The 22,039-nt window shown below is 45.7% G+C and overlaps 1 protein-coding gene across 6 annotated transcripts in view; it reads left to right on the forward strand.

Annotated features, from left to right (window-relative positions):
• LOC109896330 (cadherin EGF LAG seven-pass G-type receptor 1) overlaps nt 1-22,039 on the forward strand; it is a 125,635-nt gene that overhangs the window by 94,414 nt on the left and 9,182 nt on the right. For 5 of the 6 annotated variants that reach the window (XM_031832023.1, XM_031832022.1, XM_031832027.1 and 2 more), the window contains exons 9-26: nt 247-410; nt 515-640; nt 5,108-5,271; nt 5,414-5,599; nt 5,687-5,800; nt 5,990-6,164; nt 9,942-10,083; nt 11,234-11,354; nt 11,965-12,148; nt 13,031-13,132; nt 14,034-14,128; nt 16,145-16,354; nt 17,156-17,339; nt 17,560-17,709; nt 19,425-19,611; nt 20,159-20,326; nt 20,454-20,580; nt 20,775-20,975. In XM_031832023.1, coding sequence (XP_031687883.1) covers nt 247-410; nt 515-640; nt 5,108-5,271; nt 5,414-5,599; nt 5,687-5,800; nt 5,990-6,164; nt 9,942-10,083; nt 11,234-11,354; nt 11,965-12,148; nt 13,031-13,132; nt 14,034-14,128; nt 16,145-16,354; nt 17,156-17,339; nt 17,560-17,709; nt 19,425-19,611; nt 20,159-20,326; nt 20,454-20,580; nt 20,775-20,975 — 2,800 coding nt within the window. The remainder of the gene's footprint in view (nt 1-246; nt 411-514; nt 641-5,107; nt 5,272-5,413; nt 5,600-5,686; nt 5,801-5,989; nt 6,165-9,941; nt 10,084-11,233; nt 11,355-11,964; nt 12,149-13,030; nt 13,133-14,033; nt 14,129-16,144; nt 16,355-17,155; nt 17,340-17,559; nt 17,710-19,424; nt 19,612-20,158; nt 20,327-20,453; nt 20,581-20,774; nt 20,976-22,039) is intronic. The other variant, XM_031832024.1, reaches the window with a different exon arrangement.

Here is a 22,039-nt window from a genome sequence, read left to right on the forward strand (position 1 = left end):
CCAGGCACTCTGTTGTGGAACGTTGGTCCTGTCATTGCATTCATTTGAAAGAAAGAGAGTTCAATATCGTGTGTGACTTTCGTTTTCACCTAAGTCCATTACCCATCAGTTGGCACTTTGTTGGTGGATCTTTAGCTCCTAATCCATTGGGGGCTGGTGCGCCATTTTGGATCCAGAACCATTAGAGGAACTCTAAGTGCCATTTTGTCTCCATTCTGACCCCGTTTCCTGTACTCTCCCCTGCAGATCATTGGACCTGACAGGACCGCTGCTGCTGGGTGGTGTTCCCAACCTGCCCGAGGACTTCCCTGTGAGGAACAGAGACTTTGTGGGCTGCATGAGGAACCTGAGCATCGACAGCAAACCCACCGACATGGCCAGCTTCATCGCTAACAACGGAACCACTGCAGGTAACAACCTTTGTCATCAGGTAACATATTTTTGTCATCTTTACTCAGGTTAGCTGTGTTGTTTGTTTACTGCTACTGATTGACATCTATCATGACCCATGTAGGTTGTCCTGCCAAGATCAATTTCTGTACTAAGGATTTGTGTCAGAACGGAGGAGTGTGTGTCAACAAGTGGAACACCTACAGCTGTGACTGTCCTCTGGGCTACGGGGGCAAGAACTGCGAACAAGGTGAGGGTGTGTGTGTGTGTGTAGCCCATGTGAAATGGCTAGCTAGTTAGCGGTGCACGCTAGTAGTGTTCAATCGGTGACGTCAGTTGCTCTGAGACCTAGAAGTAGTTGTTTCTCTTGCTGTGCCACGGCTTTTGTGGAGTGATCGGTAACATCGCTTTGTGGAGTGGCTGTTGTCAATGTGTTCAGACGGTCCCTGGTTCAAGCCCAGGTTGGGGCAAGGAGAGGGACAGAAGCAATACTGTTACGTGTGTGTGTTTCAAGTTGGCATAAGGACTGCAGCCGTGCATGTTACAATGAGGGTCCCTCATATTGAATATCTGGGTCGGCATCTGTATGCGTCAGTGTGAGCAGGACTTGTTTATGTTACAGTTGATTGCATAAGGAAGTGAGGAAGGACACTGGAGTTAATGTGGCTTAGCTTCCTGTGAAGGAAGTGTCTTTTCAGATAGCGATCAAGAAGGGTGTGTGTGAGTGCGTGTGTGTGTGTGTGTATGTGTGAAGGAAGTGTATCTGCGGATAGAGATCCAGCAGGAACCTGAGGTGACTGGTCATTACTGACTCATACACGTGCTATGCAGAAGCTAGATGTTAGTATAATAGTGAAACTTAGAACATGGCCCAAAGAGCTGTTGTCTATTTCACTAATGAGACAAAGACCAACTCTGACTCACATATCAGTGCCAGGATCAAGGGACGGGGACACACACACGCGGACCCTGTGGTTGCCCCACTGTTGTTGAGCCAGAGTGTGGACATGGAACAGACCACAGCGCTCCTGTAGTGTGTATTTACAGTACCAATCATAGCAGTCTTATATACTCCCGTGCTGATGGACAGGTGTGGGAGTGTGATAGACAGATATATGATGTGTGGTTACACTGTTACAGCTTGCCCTGTTTTGATCCTGACTGTTCTGTTGCTCATATCCCCCACTAGGGATGGATGATGGGTGGGGTGTGGTGGGGTGGGGTGTGGTGTGTGTGTGTCTAACAGGCCTAATGATAGCGCTTGTATGCTTGTATGACAGTGATTTACTGGTTTTGTGGTCCGGAGCAGGGTACTGAAATGGTGTGTGTGTGTGTGTGTTCCTCTGAAAGGGTTAAACTAAGTGACTCACACTGTGCCTGTCCTGTCTCGCACACAGAGACATCTAAAGTCATCAAGGGAAGCTGTAGTGTGTGTGTGCGTGTGTGTGTCAGCATTATGTCAAAAGCAATTTCTTTATTTGGGAAACTATCCCAAGGCCAGGGCAATAGAACCAGAACACTTGCCAAAAATATTGTTATTTTGAATGCTCCTACACGAATATGAGTAATATTCCTACTGAGTTATAAAACAGTAAGAGGGTGGCTTTGATTTACCCTCTAGGGCCTGCTTCCAAACAATTATAAAACACACACACATTGATATTTGATCAAATATCTCCACCTAGTCTGGGTTGGATGAGGTAGCTGTGTAGTGATGCCAGGCAGCAGATCGAGTATCTGTAGTTGGACTTAGGAACAGAAGTAACACGGAGGGTTTGGCTGCTTCACTACTTGTTGACAAGCTGTGTAGGAAGTAGAAACCATAGACTTTATATCATGGGTACGGACAGCACGGGAATCATAGATATCATATCACTTTTAGAGCAGCAATGGACACCATAGGCATATCCGTGGTACTGTAGAGGCGCAGGAAGAGAAACATGACGAGACAGTCGATAATTCAGGATTTCCCAGACGCATTCTGTGGGTTTGGACATAAACTCAGCCCCCCAAAAAACATCCCCTTTTCAGGACCCTGTCTTTCAGAGGTAATTCGTAAAAATCCAAATAACTTCACAGATCTTCATTGTAAAGGGTTTAAACACTGTTTCCCATGCTTGTTCAATGAACCATAAACAATTCATGAACATGCACCTGTGGAACGGTCGTTAAGACACTAACAGCTTACAGACGGTAGGCAATTAAGGTCACAGTTATGAAAACGTAGGACACTAAAGAGACCTTTCTACTGACTCTGAAAAACACCAAAATAAAGATGCCCAGGTTCCCTGCTCATCTGCGTGAACGTGCCTTAGGCATGCTGCAAGGAGGCATGAGGATTGCAGATGTGGCCAGGGCAATAAATTGCAATGTCCATATTGAGAGATGCCTAAGACAGCGCTACAGGGAGATACAACGGACAGCTGATCATCCTCACAGTGGCAGACCACGTGTAACAGCACCTGCACAGGATCGGTACATTCCAACATCACACCTGCGGGACAGGTACAGGATGGCAACAACAACTGCCCGAGTTACACTACAATCCCTCCATCAGTGCTCAGACTGTCAGCAATATGCTGAGAGAAGCTGGACTGAGGGCTTGTAGGCCTGTTGTAAGGCAGGTTCTCACCAGACATCACTGGCAAAAACGTTGCCTATGGGCACAAACCCACCGTTGCTGGACCAGACAGGACTGGCAAAAAGTGCTCTTCACTGACGAGTCGCGGTTTTGTCTCACCAGGGGTGATGGTCGAATTTGTGTTTATCGTCGAAGGAATGAGCGTTACACGAGGCCTGTACTCTAGACCAGGATCGATTTGGAGGTGGAGGGTCCGGTGTGTCACAGCATCATCGGACTGAGCTTGTTGTCATTGCAGGAAATCTCAATGCTGTGCGTTACAGGGAAGACATCCTCCTCCCTCATGTGGTACCCTTCTTGCTGGCTCATCCTGACATGATCCTCCAGCATGACAATGCCACCAGCCATATTGCTCGTTCTCTGCATGATTTCCTGCAAGACAGGAATGTTAGTGTTCTGCCATGGCCAGTGAAGAGGCCGGATCTCAATCCCATTGAGCACGTCTGGGACCTGTTGGATCGGAGGGTGAGGGCTAGGGCCATTCCCCCCAGAAATATCCGGGAACTTGCAGGTGCCTTGGTGGAAGAGTGGGGTAACATCTCACAGCAAGAACTGGCAAGAACTGGCATGCAGTCCATGAGGAGGAGATGCACTGCAGTACTTAATGCAGCTGGTGGCCACACCAGATACTGACTGTTACTTTTGATTTTGACCCCCCCCCCCTTTGTTCAGGGACATTATTCCATTTCTGTTAGTCACATGTCTGGAACTTGTTCAGTTTATGTCTCAGTTGTTGAATATTGTTATGTTCAGGCAAATATTTACACATGTTAAGTTTGCTGAAAATAAACTCAGTTAATAGTGAGAGGACGTTTCTTTTTTTTCTGAGTTTATGATGTGGTTTAGTTGCACATCCATCTGTGAGTGTTTTTAGGTTAGTGTGAAGGTTTCGTGTGAGCTGGTGGTTTTCCTCTGCTCTCCACTCTCTTCTGAACTGTATCTCGAAGGAATCCAACTCCAGACTATCTCTGATGTTGTTCTTTATGCCTCATGTACATCTTTTGTCTCTTTCCAGGCACTGCAAATGAGCAATGTATCGTGTGAAAAGAAAGTTGGAGAGACACAGATGGTTCAGGAGTTAGTCCCCATGCATCTTCTGAGAGTGTGTGTGTGTACTCTGTGCCTCAGTAGAAATATGTGCCCTGCGGAGAGGAGGGAGATCGAGAGAGCTTAGCGCTTCAGTTGTCTCATAGGGAACAGCCTAGTGCTATACTGACAGACATACAACTGTTATACTGACTGACTGAATGGCTGACTGACTGACTACAGCATGTCTGTTTGGCTGCAGGGCTAGTGGGTGCTCTGGAGTGTGATGTGTTATACTGAATGACTGACTGACTGACTGACTACAGCATGTCTGATGTGTTATACTGTGGGCATGTTTGTCAAAGAAGGATTAGTGTCCTGTATGGTACAAGGTTTTTGACAGTAATGATGTCTTATAGCTGAATTAGACATGGTGAGGTGGATTAGCTACTGTAATTATTCTCCCTGGAAGTATACAAAAATACAAGATGCAATCTGTAAGTCTGACATACTTAGCATTAATGATGGGGGGGGGGGGTGAATACAGTTACATATCGAGATATTGTTTTTGACGATATTGTATCGCTACTTTGACTCCAGGTAAAAATACAAATGTTTTTGTTTTGTTTGCTGGCTAGCCCTAGTCGCCAGTCGCCAAAACGCTGGTATTTTTCATCCTATAGCTTGTTCTCCATCTTCTTTTTAAACAGTGAGCTAAGATGCTTTCAGCACTTTTAGTTCCATGACTAATCAGAACTCCTTTTCCCATGTTCTCTTGTGTCTCTCTGTAGCAGACATACAGTGAATAATATATTTGGGACATCAAATCGCAATACAATCGCAGTATCGAATCGCAATACATATAGAAATTGAGAATCACAATACATATTGTATCGGCATCTAAGTATCATGATAATATCTTATTGTGAGGTCCCTGGCAATTCCCAGCCCTACTTAGCATGTGATGTGTATAACACGTGATTTGCCTTAATAGCAGTGATTATTGAATATATTATGCGATTCTGATTTTGTATTATTCTCCTCCTCTAGTGATGCCGTCCCCGCAGCACTTTGACGGCCAGGCCCTGGTGTCGTGGAGTGACCTCGACGTCACCATCGCTGTGCCCTGGTACATGGGCCTGATGTTCCGGACGAGGCAAGGCACTGGCACACTGATGCGGGCTAACGCTGGAGACTCTACTATCAATTTACTGGTGAGTTATTGTACACGCACAATAACAACAACAGCGCAAGAAGGTAAGTTGTGTTATATGGTTGATTGAAGTTCAGTAGACTACCTGTGTGTAGTAATTGTCTTTCTATCTCTCTCTTTTTCTCTCCCCACCCTCCCCTCAGATAAGTGATCAGTACGTAAGGTTTGAGGTGTTTCTGGGATCTGAGCGGGTAGCGGTGCTGGGCTTCCCTCAAGTCCGGGTGAACGATGGGGAGTGGCACCATGTCCTTGTGGAGCTGAAGAGCGTCAAAGACGGCAAGGACATCAAATACATGGCCCTGGTGTCACTGGACTACGCGCTGTACGAGGTACTGAGACATACACATACAGACACAGATACAAACACACACACACGCAGCAAATCTTACACTCTGTGTGTGTCTGCGTATCTCCAGAGGTCTGTGGAGATAGGCAACGAGCTGCCAGGTCTGAGGCTGAGGGCACTGTATCTGGGAGGATTACCAGGAGAGGGGAACCACGTCCACGATGGCTTCACCGGATGCATACAGGTACGTTTTAACAGTAAACCACGTCTGGATGACATTATTCTGCACAACATCATGTTCTGTAGCCCACTGTATGTATATACCTACCTGTCTTTATCTAATACCTAGGGGCTGTGGGCAGAACGTGCGATGAGAGTGTGTACCTGCGATTCTCTGGGACCTAATGGAGAGGGCATGTTTTCTTTCCCACAGGGTGCACGCATGGGTGAGACATCCACCAACGTGGTCAACGTGAACATGCTGCAGGGCTTTAAGATTCGTGTAGAGGACGGCTGTGACCTGGCTGACCCCTGTGACTCTAACATCTGCCCTGAGAACAGCCACTGCAGCGACGACTGGAGCACACACACCTGCGTCTGTGACCCAGGTAACACACACCCATGCGCACGTAAGGGGGCACACACACACACACCTGCGTCTGCGACCCAGGTTACACACATGCTGTCAGCACACACGGTGTACACACACACACCTGTGTCTGCATCTCGTCACACCATTCACTTGTTCTGAAAAATGTTCACCATAGGAATGCTGTTTTGTAGTCTCCAGCTTTGACTGAGTTTTCGTTCCATTATATAAATCAAATCAAATCAAATTTTATTTGTCACATACACATGGTTAGCAGATGTTAATGCGAGTGTAGCGAAATGCTTGTGCTTCTAGTTCCGACAATGCAGTAATAACCAACAAGTAATCTAACTAACAATTCCAAAACTACTGTCTTATACACAGTGTAAGGGGATAAAGAATATGTACATAAGGATATATGAATGAGTGATGGTACAGAGCAGCATAGGCAAGATACAGTAGATGGTATCGAGTACAGTATATACATATGAGATGAGTATGTAAACAAAGTGGCATAGTTAAAGTGGCTAGTGATACATGTATTACATAAAGATGCAGTAGATGATAGAGTACAGTATATACATATACATATGAGATGAATAATGTAGGGTATGTAAACATTATATTAGGTAGCATTGTTTAAAATGGCTGGTGATATATTTTACATCATTCCCATCAATTCCCATTATTAAAGTGGCTGGAGTTGAGTCAGTGTGTTGGCAGCAGCCACTCAATGTTAGTGGTGGCTGTTTAACAGTCTGATGGCCTTGAGATAGAAGCTGTTTTTCAGTCTCTCGGTCCCAGCTTTGATGCACCTGTACTGACCTCGCCTTCTGGATGATAGCGGGGTGAACAGGCAGTGGCTCGGGTGGTTGTTTTCCTTGATGATCTTTATGGCCTTCCTGTAACATCGGGTGGTGTAGGTGTCCTGGAGGGCAGGTAGTTTGCCCCCGGTGATGCGTTGTGCAGACCTCACTACCCTCTGGAGAGCCTTACGGTTGTGGGCGGAGCAGTTGCCGTACCAGGCGGTGATACAGCCTGCCAGGATGCTCTCGATTGTGCATCTGTAGAAGTTTGAGTGCTTTTGGTGACAAGCCAAATTTCTTCAGCCTCCTGAGGTTGAAGAGGCGCTGCTGCGCCTTCCTCACGATGCTGTCTGTGTGAGTGGACCAATTCAGTTTGTCTGTGATGTGTATGCCGAGGAACTTAAAACTTGCTACCCTCTCCACTACTGTTCCATCAATGTGGATAGGGGGGTGTTCCCTCTGCTGTTTCCTGAAGTCCACAATCATCTCCTTAGTTTTGTTGACGTTGAGTGTGAGGTTATTTTCCTGACACCACACTCCGAGGGCCCTCACCTCCTCCCTGTAGGCCGTCTCGTCGTTGTTGGTAATCAAGCCTACCACTGTTGTGTCGTCCGCAAACTTGATGATTGAGTTGGAGGCGTGCGTGGCCACGCAGTCGTGGGTGAACAGGGAGTACAGGAGAGGGCTCAGAACGCACCCTTGTGGGGCCCCAGTGTTGAGGATCAGCGGGGAGGAGATGTTGTTGCCTACCCTCACCACCTGGGGGCGGCCCGTCAGGAAGTCCAGTACCCAGTTGCACAGGGTGGGGTCGAGACCCAGGGTCTCGAGCTTGATGACGAGCTTGGAGGGTACTATGGTGTTGAATGCCGAGCTGTAGTCGATGAACAGCATTCTCACATAGGTATTCCTCTTGTCCAGATGGGTTAGGGCAGTGTGCAGTGTGGTTGAGATTGCATCGTCTGTGGACCTATTTGGGCGGTAAGCAAATTGGAGTGGGTCTAGGGTGTCAGGTAGGGTGGAGGTGATATGGTCCTTGACTAGTCTCTCAAAGCACTTTATGATGACGGAAGTGAGTGCTACGGGGCGGTAGTCGTTTAGCTCAGTTACCTTAGCTTTCTTGGGAACAGGAACAATGGTGGCCCTCTTGAAGCATGTGGGAACAGCAGACTGGTATAGGGATTGATTGAATATGTCCATAAACACACCGGCCAGCTGGTCTGCGCATGCTCTGAGGGCGCAGCTGGGGATGCCGTCTGGGCCTGCAGCCTTGCGAGGGTTAACACGTTTAAATGTCTTACTCACCTCGGCTGCAGTGAAGGAGAGACCGCATGTTTTCGTTGCAGGCCGTGTCAGTGGCACTGTATTGTCCTCAAAGCGGGCAAAAAAGTTATTTAGTCTGCCTGGGAGCAAGACATCCTGGTCCGTGACTGGGCTGGATTTCTTCCTGTAGTCCGTGATTGACTGTAGACCCTGCCACATGCCTCTTGTGTCTGAGCCGTTGAATTGAGATTCTACTTTGTCTCTGTACTGACGCTTAGCTTGTTTGATAGCCTTGCGGAGGGAATAGCTGCACTGTTTGTATTCGGTCATGTTACCAGACACCTTGCCCTGATTAAAAGCAGTGGTTTGCGCTTTCAGTTTCACGCGAATGCTGCCATCAATCCACGGTTTCTGTTTAGGGAATGTTTTAATCGTTGCTATGGGAACGACATCTTCAACGCACGTTCTAATGAACTCGCACACCGAATCAGCGTATTCGTCAATATTGTTATCTGACGCAATACGAAACATATCCCAGTCCACGTGATGGAAGCAGTCTTGGAGTGTGGAGTCAGCTTGGTCGGACCAGCGTTGGACAGACCTCAGCGTGGGAGCCTCTTGTTTTAGTTTCTGTCTGTAGGCAGGGATCAACAAAATGGAGTCGTGGTCAGCTTTTCCGAAAGGGGAGCGGGGCAGGGCCTTATATGTGTCGCGGAAGTTAGAGTAACAATGATCCAAGGTCTTTCCACCCCTGGTTGCGCAATCGATATGATGATACAATTTAGGGAGTCTTGTTTTCAGATTAGCCTTGTTAAAATCCCCAGCTACAATGAATGCAGCCTCAGGATGTATGGATTCCAGTTTGCAAAGAGTTAAATAAAGTTCGTTCAGAGCCATCGATGTGTCTGCTTGGGGGGGGATATATACGGCTGTGATTATAATCGAAGAGAATTCTCTTGGTAGATAATGCGGTCTACATTTGATTGTGAGGAATTCTAAATCAGGTGAACAGAAGGATTTGAGTTCCTGTATGTTTCTTTCATCACACCATGTCTCGTTAGCCATAAGGCATACGCCCCGCCCCTCTTCTTACCAGAAAGATGTTTGTTTCTGTCGGCGCGATGCGTGGAGAAACCCGTTGGCTGCACCGCCTCGGATAGCGTCTCTCCAGTGAGCCATGTTTCCGTGAAGCAAAGAACGTTACAGTCTCTGATGTCCCTCTGGAATGCTACCCTTGCTCGGATTTCATCAACCTTGTTGTCAAGAGACTGGACATTGGCAAGAAGAATGCTAGGGAGTGGTGCACGGTGTGCCCGTCTCCGGAGTCTGACCAGAAGACCGCCTCGTTTCCCTCTTTTTCTGAGTAGTTTTTTTGGGTCGCTGCATGGGATCCACTCCGTTGTCCTGTTTGTAAGGCAGAACACAGGATCCGCGTTGCGAAAAACATATTCTTGGTCGTACTGATGGTGAGTTGACGCTGATCTTATATTCAGTAGTTCTTCTCGACTGTATGTAATGAAACCTAAGATGACCTGGGGTACTAATGTAAGAAATAACACGTAAAAAAACAAAAAACTGCATAGTTTCCTAGGAACGCGAAGCGAGGCGGCCATCTCTGTCGGCGCCGGAAGTTCAACTGTGTATAGTTCTGTGTATAGTTCTGCAATGTTGTTGAAGACCTGCTGACCAGATGTCTCTCTCTTCTCTCTGTGACCTGTGTCCTTTCCCAGGGTACTTTGGGAGGGAGTGCGTTGACGCGTGTCACCTCAACCCCTGCGAGCACGTGTCCACCTGCGTCCGCAAGCCTAGCTCCTCCCATGGCTACACCTGCGAGTGTGGACAGAACTACTACGGACAGTACTGCGAAAACAAGTAAGACCTGGCCGCTTTGTGCAAGTGCCTGTGTAAGTGTGTGCACGTGTGGGTATGTGTGTGCCCTGGTTTGGCTCCACAGTGCAGGGGAAACACACATTCACATGCCTCCAAAATCAACGCAACATCTGATTGTTTTCATGTTAGCCTAATCAACCTCTGCTCCCTTACCTTCCTCTCTGTCTTTCACAAATATGCGCCTCACCATTCATCTGACTGGCAACAGGCTCTACTTTTACTGGCCTTAACTCAAAACAGTCCTTCTCCGGCACCTGACGTAAGCCTGCTGGTAATGAACCCTAGCTGTGGCTTTTCCCAGAACTGTGATCTGAGCTCTCTGGGGGATTTTTATTCTTTCAAAACTGGTCCCAGATCTGCCTTTGATCAGAGCAGGAATCTGGCGTGAGTGTCAGAGGCAGGAGCCAGAGGGTTAGATGAAACCACTGTGTTGTTCTAGACATTAACTGGGTCTTGTAACATGTGTCTATGTATGTGGTTGTGTATGGTTTAAATGCAAACGGGGTCTGTAGTGGGCGTTTGTGTGAGTGTATGTGTGTTTTTGGCCATATATATAACGATAAGCCAAGCCTCAGGCCAGCTTTGGCTATATTAGGTTCTGCCCATAACTGGCTCCTGTAGGACTGTAGTTATGTAACAGTAGCTAGCAACGTACTCCTGACTATTCCTCTGGGTGGTAGATTGCATGTCAATTCTTTACCCACTGACCTTTGACCCATATGTCACACATCATTTCCTGTCTAAGGCAGGCTGTGGGACCACCTCATGCTTCAGTGCTCCTCCATAGGTGTTTGGTCTCAACCTGCACTGATACTCTGCTACTGACTACCCTGCCCCTATCATAACCCACTATCTTACCCCTCCATCAGCTCAGAGACATGAAAGTTTTGGAGAAAGAGTGTTTGACTCACTCACTGTGTTGTGTCTCTCTTCCAAGGGATAGAACATTTATGCTAGATTCATGATGCAGTTGAATGCATGTTTGTTGTTAAGTGATACCGTTATATAGCAGGTATGTAATGTAAGGATAAATGCAGTCTCCTTTTTTCTGGTACTTTTTTTCCTGCCATTTTATTTCCATTCATTATGTGCTGAAGGCAACTAAATGCGTTGTTATTGTGTGATGTGTCAGGGTTGAGAAGCCGTGTCCTCGGGGCTGGTGGGGGAACCCCATGTGTGGCCCTTGCAGCTGTGACATCAGCAAAGGATTCAACCCTGACTGTAACAAGACCAGTGGAGAGTGTCGGTGCAAGGTAAGAAGATAATCACAGGTACTGTAATGGTTTTCTTCATCTGAAGGAGAGGCGGACCAAAGCGCAGAGTGGTGGTTATTCATATTCTTTAATTTATAAAGAAACTACACATGAGATAACTAACAAAAACAACAAATGTGAGAAAACCTAAAACAGTCCCATCTGGTGCAAAACACAAAGACAGGAACAATCACCCACAAACACACAGTGAAACCCAGGCTACCTAAGTATGATTCTCAATCAGAGACAACTAATGACACCTGCCTCTGATTGAGAACCATACTAGGCCGAAACATAGAAATACCCAAATCATAGAAAAACAAACATAGACTGCCCACCCAACTCACGCCCTGACCATACTAAATAAATACAAAACAAAGGAAATAAAGGTCAGAGCGTGACAGGTACTCTTCTCACAGGCTATGCCTTTTGAATCAAACTCTCTTTCCTCTTGAAGCCCCCCAATTGTAAGCTATGACAAACCTAGTAGGAATTGGCCACAACTCACCAATAGGTCCCAAATCAACCAACCATTCTTAAACAATGGGCTGGTAGATAACACTGCGTGTTGTAGGCTTTAGTAAACTAACCCTGTCTTCTCTCTCCCCAGGATAACTACTACCGGCCCAAGGATGAGGACACCTGTTACCCCTGTGAGTGCTTCCCTCTAGGGGCCCACTCCCGTACTTGTGACACACACACCGGACAGTGCCCCTGTAAGGCCGGGGTCATTGGGCAACAGTGTAACCGCTGTGACAACCCCTTCGCCGAGGTCACCGCCACCGGTTGTGAAGGTATGTGGAAGGAAATGATGCACGTGCAAATGTTTGTTACTCTTAAATGTGACCTTGAGAGCCTGTGAGGGCATTCTGTCTTTTTGAATACTTTGAAAATTGCATCCTTTCTTCTGTCCGTCCCTTCCGTGATGTAATCAGTGATCTCACTCAATTTGGATTCATGAAAGCAAGGATTCCTCTTATGCAGACATGTCAGATCAGTTATAACGCCAAGGACTGGAGGAAGGAAGGATTCATCTTCAGAGTATTTGAACAGAACCTCTGCCTGCCTATAGTCTGGTTACAAGGCCTTCCCTCTTTTAGATCCCACTCTAGCTTCAGTAAAGAACCACAGTCCCCATACCGTATCTGTCACCTAAGTGCTTCAACCCAACCTTGTGGCTTACTCTATAAAAGGTCTTCAAAGAGTTAAAATCATGGTCACTTTTTAGGATATAAGCACTTGGGTGTGTATACAGTACAGCACATGATCAGACTGCATTACTTAGAAAGCCATAACAACACACATACAAGTCTTAACCAGGTTTTGTTTAGGATTAGGCTACGAAATTAGAAATCAGGTGAATAATTTATTAACATTGTGTAACCACTCTGTAGGATTATTGATATAATTGCTGGCCTGTTTGGCTGTTTTGAAAGACTCGTAAGAGTCGTTAGCAGTCGTGTTTCTTGGGCGTGTTAGATATGTGAAATACAGCCCAAGGCAGCCCTTGACGCTCAAGGCAGAAGTTGTTCCTAACCATCTAGGATCAGATTACACAAGCCTCACTACCAACCAGAACCATTAAGGGATCTCAAGACATCTGACCCTGTGTCAGTGGTTAGGGATTATAGGGACCACTTCTAACTATGTGCCATCTGTCCCCTCTCATCTCTCAGTGGTGTACGAGGGCTGTCCCAAGGCCTTCGATCAAGGGATCTGGTGGCCTAAGACCAAGTTTGGCCGTCCTGCAGCCATGAACTGTCCCAAAGGATCTATCGGTGAGTTCCTCTGCACTCAACACAGCTCTTAGCATAGCAGGTACAGTCACAATAATAGAAAGCCCAATTCATACGGATATCAAACGCTTCAAAGTATTTTATTCACAATAAAGATTGTATGGGTGGAGAATGGAGGTTATGTACTGTGGAATCCCTTAGTTCAAGGCCTTCTGCTGTCCCTAACACCTCTCTATTGTCGAGGGAACTCATTAACGCAGCACACTAACGAGGCCATCTCATTGGTCTATCAGGGCCTTTTGAGATTTGTCTTTGGCCAATGGTGTTAAAGAAACTCTGTCTCTGGAGGGCAGCAGCCGGAGACAGAGACAAACACAAGGTATTGTGTAGAAGACTTGGCAACGTCTGCTTGGAGACACATTCATAATACTGCAGAACCGTGTGTGTGTGTGTGTTCCGCGCGTGCGCACGCTTGGGTTAGGTCTCTTGCTCCACATAGAGCCTTAGCAGTAGAGACAATATGGGCAGGGCCAAGACGTAACATCACTGACCTGCTCCCATTAAACCACAGTAACCTCCCTAGTTACCCCCTTAGTTACTCTTGTCACCACGGAAACCCGTTGTTGCCCCGCAGGACTCTCTTGAGCTGTTTTAATTGGGTGACTCGCCTTGGCTCACATCAACCAACTGTCAGTTCTAACCGTAAAGTGTTTTCTCTGTTTAATGATTGTTTGGAATTAATGGTAATGACGTTGGCATTTAGATTGTGCTTTTAACTCATTTATTATATGAAGTAACTCCCCATTTTCACCCATGTGTAGAGAGCCACCTGGTGCTAGGAAGAGACCGGTTGAACTCTTTCACACGCCAATATTCCTTTTAGTTTTTTCTATTCTTACTGTGACTATAGCTATCAATGAACTTGTTTCTTTTCGAACTGTAGGAACTGCGATCCGCCACTGCAATGATGAAAAGGGCTGGCTGCCTCCTGAACTCTTCAACTGTACCACAGTCTCCTTCTCCCAGCTCATGAAGATGGTGGGTGTGCTCCTCTTATCCAGTCCAAGTTCACTCATACAGAGACCTATTTTAACTACAGATCTGCATATGCAGAGCTCTTTCTTAAAACTTGCAAATCTCCCACTGAAAGATTATACACACTTTGGAGTCACTTATGCGAATCTAGAGTTCAGTGGTGAAAGTAAGCCGGTACGCATCCCAGCAAAATAAATTGTGGGGTTACGCCATATTGGTCAAAAGTCAGCCTATCACAAGTAACACCCTTATTTAACATTACTGAGTGTCAGCCACATGGAAAATGTGCAAATTGCTCCAAATTGCATTGTGGTTCAACGAGTGCACTTGCATTTTTGCCAAAGCGGAGATGAATGGTCAAGATGTGCGAGGACAAGGCACAAATTAGTGACTGAGACCGAGCAGTGCAGATGAGTGGCTGAGATCAAAGCATGCGTTAATAACAGTGGACATCCATTCGGGCTACAAGTGTAGGCCTAATGACAATCGCAGAATGTCAGTACATTACAAGTGGGTGTTTTATAACAGATGTCTCTTTCCATTCATCAAATTGTGGGTCCACAGTGCACTGTTGGGGTTTGGATGCTGGAATTATTTTGTGAGTGGTATTTTTTTACGTGATCGTTTGACAATCAGATGAAAACATCATGACTGGTTGTGTTTATGCCACATTAAAAGGCACAGACGGCGTGTCCATAAGGCTAGGGGCAGCTAAGCTTTCCCTAAAGTAAATTGAATTAAATTGCCAATAAAAAAATCCTATTTAGCTTACTTCTGTCTATACATAAATAAATCAAACCTTTAAAAATGTGCTACTACACCAGAAAGCATGATTTGGCCACAGAGGATGATTAGCTTATTTTTGTTGTTGTTGCAGTGGATTGTTTTAAATCACATGGCCAACACTGGCAAGGGCCCGCAATTAGGCAGCGCACTCGGCGAATAACAAATAGATAGAATGTTGAGTTGTGACTGTCAGTGAAAAGCAGAGACGCAGCCAGGCATATCGTAATATTTAAAAATACAATCGTGGAAAGCCTGTTTGGAAAACAAATGGCTATTGCTGTACAGAGATGACAATGAAAAGACTCCAATCTGTCTTTTAGTTATCAAAATTCTCAACTTAATTGAGCGAACAGTAGCCTTATCTTATTGGCACTAGCGGAGAACATCGGCCACGTCTCCGGTGAGTGTGCATATTCTACTGTCTTTATCATTGCGTCAATGCCACTTTTGTTGGTTTTTGGACAATCCTTTCCTCCTCCAGGTTAGATGGACGTCATGTTGCATTTGTGTCTCCCCCTTTTCATAGGCCGATTGTATGGATCCGACAACGTTGTTTTTATCGAGCTGTTTGTCAATGGCAGCAAAGTAGGCTGCCCTGTCATTTTTGTCCTATTAAAACAGTTTATGTTAACGTCTCCAGTCTTATGAATTGTAGTACAATTGCATGAGATGTGTTTATAAAAGGCCAACAAGAAATACATGTGATAGGCCTATAGCTTGTAGCCGAGGCCTACTCTACGCCGCTAACGTGCTGCGCTGAACAGTCTTTTTTTTTGCAACCAGTGATTGAGTTATATTATAAGCCTAAATTATGACTATCCAATCTAATCATCACATTAGGAAAAGTAGGTCGTCTTACATAAGTCTGCAAATGCGAGGATGCATGGAATGCTTTATAACAAAGGTGCATGTTTATGGTGGAAATGTGCTTCCTCAAACTTGAAGCCCACGCGCTACCTGTTAAAATGTATTGCATGTTAAAAGTGATATGACAAATCTTGACTTGGCCTAGGCTACTAGGCCCACAGAGATCATGTATGAAACGAATAGGTGCGTGTGCTTGGGTGTCGCGTATCGGTAAGAAATTCAATCTACTTTCTACTTTCTACAATCTACCCCTGGTTACGATTCATCTATTAGTACCAACCTACCACAGACAGTCCATATAGTTGTAACTGCCTCCAGTATCTGTCTGTATTCTTGACCTCCTTCTCTTCCCCTTCGTCCCTCCAGAATGAGGAGATGCATCGTAACGAGTCCCGGATGGATGGCGAGCGCTCCAAAGCGATCGTCCGCCTGCTCCACAACGCCACCAACCACACGGACAGTTACTACGGCAACGATGTGAAGACAGCGTTTCAGCTGCTGACCAGGGTCCTCCAGTACGAGAGTCAGCAGACAGGCTTCGATCTCACCGCCACGAGGGACGCAGAGTTCAACGAGGTCAGAGTTTGTTGTTTTTGAAATCTTTGAATACAACATTGCAAGTATGCCGATTGCAAACAGTCTAATTGCAATGTATTTTTTTAAAATTATTTATAAAGATTTGTTTTTGTATGCACAGTATTTCTCTCAGGGACCATGCGCTAGTTGTCTGTTGTTTCAGACAGCAGGGCATTAGGTGCATTACCAGTGCATTATTCAGGAGTAGCCTACTGGGTGGGCTCAGTTACACTGGGAAGACTGGAGGAATACTGCCCTCCACTGGCTCTCTCCCAGTTCCACTGACAGGGGAAGCTGATCTGGCCAATGTGAACACAGGTTGGGTTTTATTTAGTTGACTCATGTCCTGGAGGCAGCTCTGCAGAGTGGTTACTAGCTGGCACAACCACAAAGTCCTATCATTTGATTTTAAACATATCATTAACCACACTGCTGATCCTAATGCCTAACCCTAACCTTAAATTAAGCCGTTTGTTTAATGACATAGACAATTTTGACTTTGCAGCTGGCCTATCTAGCGGAAACGGCTCAGTTCTCGTTGCGGGGAAAGATTCATGACAATAAACGTCAACCTGCAACACTATCTATAAAAATCTGAGCTATTTTATATCTCCACATTTTATTATGGCATTTCTCTTTAGGTTGTGAATGTTTTAGGTCATCTATCTTATATAGGCCTATGTGAGCAGGTAACGTCTGCTACTCCAGGACTTAAAATGAATTAGGCAGGAGTGACAGAGTTTGAGCCCATATTCAAAGCGACTTACTGTCAGACCGTCCTGCTATTGTTAAACCCTTCAGAACCTGGTGAGAGCGGGCAGTGCCATCCTAGACCCTGGCACCAGAGACCACTGGGAGCAGATCCAGCGCTCTGAGGGGGGAACCGCCCACCTGCTGCGCCACTTTGAGGATTACACCAACACCCTGGCACGGAACATGAGGAAGACCTACCTCATACCATTCACCATCGTCACTGACAATATGAGTGAGTGAAGACACATTTACAGACCAATGAAGAGAGGATTTCAGAGAGTCTAGGAGCAGATTCCTAACTCCCTAACACAGAATTTGAACAAATCGTCCATTGATAATTCGGCTCTGGGTAAACTGCAGTCAAGTTTTACTTCCATTCAGTGCAATTATAAAATGTCACCTTTATTTGATAATGAGCTGGTCTTGATGTGTAGTTCTTTCTCTCTCCTTAGTCATTGTCGTTGATTACCTGGACACGTCTGTCCCTGGGCAGGCCTCATTCCCTCGCTTCCATGAGATCCAGGAGTACTACCCCAAAGACCTCACGTCCTCTGTCCATTTCCCACAGTTCAACACTATGCCCCAGGAGGTCCCCAACAAAGGTACAGTCGTCTGCTCACACTACCGCTGGATATGGAGTACTGCACAAACTCGTACAAACTCGTACAAACTCGTTTGGGCTGTAATCCATCACAACCTTTCGGATTTGTGGGTGACCTACCAATTTAACAGATCCAGTGCCTGTAGTCAAGCTTGATATCATGTGTGTGTATGTATGATTTTATGTGTGTGTGTATGTATGTATGATATCATGTGTGTGTGTATGTATGGTTTTATGTGTGTGTGTATGTATGATATCATGTGTGTGTGTATGTATGATTTTATGTGTGTGTGTATGTATGATATCATGTGTGTGTGTGTATGTATGATATCATGTGTGTGTGTATGTATGATATCATGTGTGTGTGTATGTATGATATCATGTGTGTGTGTATGTATGATATCATGCGTGTGTGTATGTATGATATCATGTGTGTGTGTATATATGATATCGTGTGTGTGTGTATGTATGATATTGTGTGTGTGAGTATGTATGATATCGTGTGTGTGTGTATGAATGATATCGTGTGTGTGTATGTATGATATCGTGTGTGTGTATGTATGATATCGTGTGTGTGTATGTATGATATCGTGTGTGTGTGTGTATGATATCATGTGTGTGTATGTATGATATCATGTGTGTGTGTGTGTGTGTGTGTGTGTATGAATGATATCATGTGTGTGTGTATGTATGATATCGTGTGTGTGTATATGATATCATGTGTGTGTGTGTGTGTATGTATGATATCATGTGTGTGTGTGTGTGTATATATGATATCATGTGTATGTATGATATCATGTGTGTATGTATGATATCATGTGTGTATGTATGATATCATGTGTGTGTGTGTATGATATCATGTGTGTGTGTGTATGATATCATGTGTGTGTGTATGATATCATGTGTGTATGTATGATATCATGTGTGTGTGTGTGTGATATCATGTGTGTGTGTGTATGATATCATGTGTGTGTGTGTATGATATCATGTGTGTGTGTGTATGATATCATGTGTGTGTGTGTATGATATCATGTGTGTGTGTGTATGATATCATGTGTGTGTGTGCCTTGTCACAGTCCCCGGTGTTCCGTTTTTGTATCTGTATTTTTACTGCTTGCATGAGTTACTCGATGTGGAATAGAGTTCTATGTAGTCATGGCTCTATGTAGTACTGTGCCTCCCATAGTCTGTTCTGGGGATTGTGAAGAGACCTCTTGTGGCGTGTCTTGTAGGGTATGCATGGGTGTCTGAGCTGTGTGCTAGTAGATTAAACTGACAGCTCGGTGCATTCAACATGTCAACACTTCTTACAAAAACAAGTAGTGATGACGTCAATCTCTCCTCTACTTTGAGCCTCTTTACAGAATTCAAAATGACAATGCTTGTCTTTCATAATTTGGTCAGCTATACATAGATGTGTAGGTTCAGAAATAGTTGTTGGCATGTCATGCCTACATTTGCTAATCATACCAATGAAAAAAACATTAAAGTAGTTGGCAATATTAGTGGGTTTTGTGATGAATGAGCCATCTGATTTATTGAATGATGGAGCCGAGTTGGCCTTTTTGCCCAAAATGTAATTTAAGGAGCTCCAAAGCTTTTTACTATTATTCTTTATATCATTTATCTTTGTTTTAATGCATCAGTGGGTCACAATCTACTATGTAGCAAGGTCTTTAATAGGTGTTCCAACTCTCTCTCTTACTCTCTCTCTAGTAGTCGAACCCAGCCCCAGCGCCGAGCCCTCTAAGACCGACGCTCCTGAAGAGTATCACACCCTATCCAATAAGAGACGCCGCCATGTTGAGCCCGCCGCCCCCCTGCCTGTTGCCGTGGTGATAGTGTTCAGGTCGTTGGGTCAGCTCCTCCCTGAGAGATACGACCCGGACCGTAGGAGCCTCAGGTAACCAAGGGCAACACTTTACTACATTTTACCACACTTCAATACTTCAGTCATTCATCAAATCTGACATAACCAGACACTGCCTTTATCAATTTCCATGTAGCTAATCTAGCCATCATAATAAAGACATAACGTATGTCATAAATTACTCACGAGTGGCAACAGATATGGCAACTGCGTTGGCACAAACCATTGTTTACTTTAGGTGCGATTATTGCCCTGGCATACTGTGGGTGTTTGTCTCACATATCATTGCCATGCTGTCTGAATCTTTCACAGTATACATTTAGACCACTCAAAACTCTATACATGACTAAAACATATCATTACAAATGAAACATACACGTGTAAGGCGGAGTTAAATGTGGAACAGTTTGGTTGGTATGTCATAATATTTAGCGCTGTGTGTGTATATGATAGCTGCTACACTGGCACTAGAAGGGCTCGTAAAGCACTATTTGGCCGGTTGCCAAGTGGCCACAAACAGCTGAGAATGCATCTTTTGGGAACTCCCTAAAAGGAGTGTATGTGTTGTGTGTGTGAGCAGGCTGCCCAACCGTCCAGTGATCAACACCCCCATAGTGAGCACGTTGGTGTACAGTGAGGGTTCGCCACTCCCTACTCCCCTTGACCCCCCCATCACACTGGAGTACACACTACTGGAGACAGAGGAGAGGACCAAACCTGTGTGTGTGTTCTGGAATCACTCCATCGCGTGAGTACTACATACGCACACACACACATACACACACACACACACTCTTTACATGGTATTTATTATCTTTCCTCTGTGTGTGTGTGTGTGTGTGTGTTTGTGTGTGTGTGTGTGTGTGTGTGTGTAGGATTGGTGGTACGGGAGGCTGGTCGTCTAAGGGATGTGAGCTGCTGAACAGGAACAACACACACATCAGCTGTCAGTGTGACCACATGAGCAGCTTCGCTGTGCTCATGGACATCTCCAAGAGAGAGGTAGGCTCATAGAGTTACACTGTACATAACTCTAAATATTGTTGTCATTATATTGCTATGGGCAGGGGGGGAGTAGTTAATGTCCTCTCACTCTTTGCTGCTACCGAGTTTGATTACGATCTTTATTTGAGCTAGTTCTATAACAATGTAATACACGTCTGTCCCTCCTTTCTCTTCCCCTCCCCTCTCCCCAGCATGGTGACGTGTTACCCCTAAAAATTGTGACCTACACCACGGTGTCAGCCTCCCTGGTAGCCCTGCTCCTCACCTTCATCCTGCTGGCTCTACTCAGGAAGCTACGCTCTAACCTCCACAGCATCCACAGGAACCTGGTGGCCGCACTCTTCTTCTCCGAGCTTGTCTTCCTCATTGGCATCAACCAGACTGACAACCCGGTGAGAAACAATTAACCTATGACCCTAGCCCCGATGAATCGACCAGGCTGACAACCTGGTGAGGTAAACGGAACTAAGGAAGCCTAATTGTGACCTCTAACCGTGACCCTGACCTCTAATCTCTGACCGATCAACCAGACTGAAAACTAAGGAACCCTGACCTCTAAACTCCTGAAAATGACATTGACCATGCTTTAGCAGGGATGGTTTGGAACATTTAGTATTTGTGACTATCTAGATATGATTCTTAAGCTTAAGTGCCCCTGTTCTCTCTGCTTAGAGCATAGGTGTGCTTTCCATTGTATTCACAGTTACATTTCATTCTTTAATTATCACTTCTGTGAATTATGTGGATTATGGAGTCGCCACATTTTGTTTACAAATTGAAGGGATCACCTGGGATAACACCCCAGGAATACAGCCCTGCAGCCATTTTCTCCCTGGCGTTATGGGAATTCATCGTTGTTGTTGGGCTGAGAAAAGAGTCAAGCTCTACAACATCACTATGGAAAGTCTTAGTGTCTGTCTGCCTGCACTCGTTTCTCTTTTTGTCCAAAATCATGTTGCAATGTTTAAAAACACACTCACAACCCACGTTCATTATATGCACACACAAACACACCTCCCCAGTCCCTCCACATACACACCTCCCCAGTCCCTCCACATACACACCTCCCCAGTCCCTCCACATACACACCTCCCCAGTCCCTCCACATACACACCTCCCCAGTCCCCCCACATACATACCTCCCCAGTCCCCCCACATACACACCTCCCCAGTCCCTCCACATACACACCTCCCCAGTCCCCCCACATACACACCTCCCCAGTCCCCCCACATACACACCTCCCCAGTCCCCCCACATACACACCTCCCCAGTCCCCCCACATACACACCTCCCCAGTCCCCCCACATACACACCTCCCCAGTCCCCCCACATACACACCTCCCCAGTCCCCCCACATACACACCTCCCCAGTCCCCCCACATACACACCTCCCCAGTCCCCCCACATACATACCTCCCCAGTCCCCCCACATACACACTCCTCTCCAACATATAC

Source organism: Oncorhynchus kisutch, linkage group LG9, assembly GCF_002021735.2.
Source record: "Oncorhynchus kisutch isolate 150728-3 linkage group LG9, Okis_V2, whole genome shotgun sequence".
Lineage (NCBI taxonomy): Eukaryota > Metazoa > Chordata > Actinopteri > Salmoniformes > Salmonidae > Oncorhynchus > Oncorhynchus kisutch.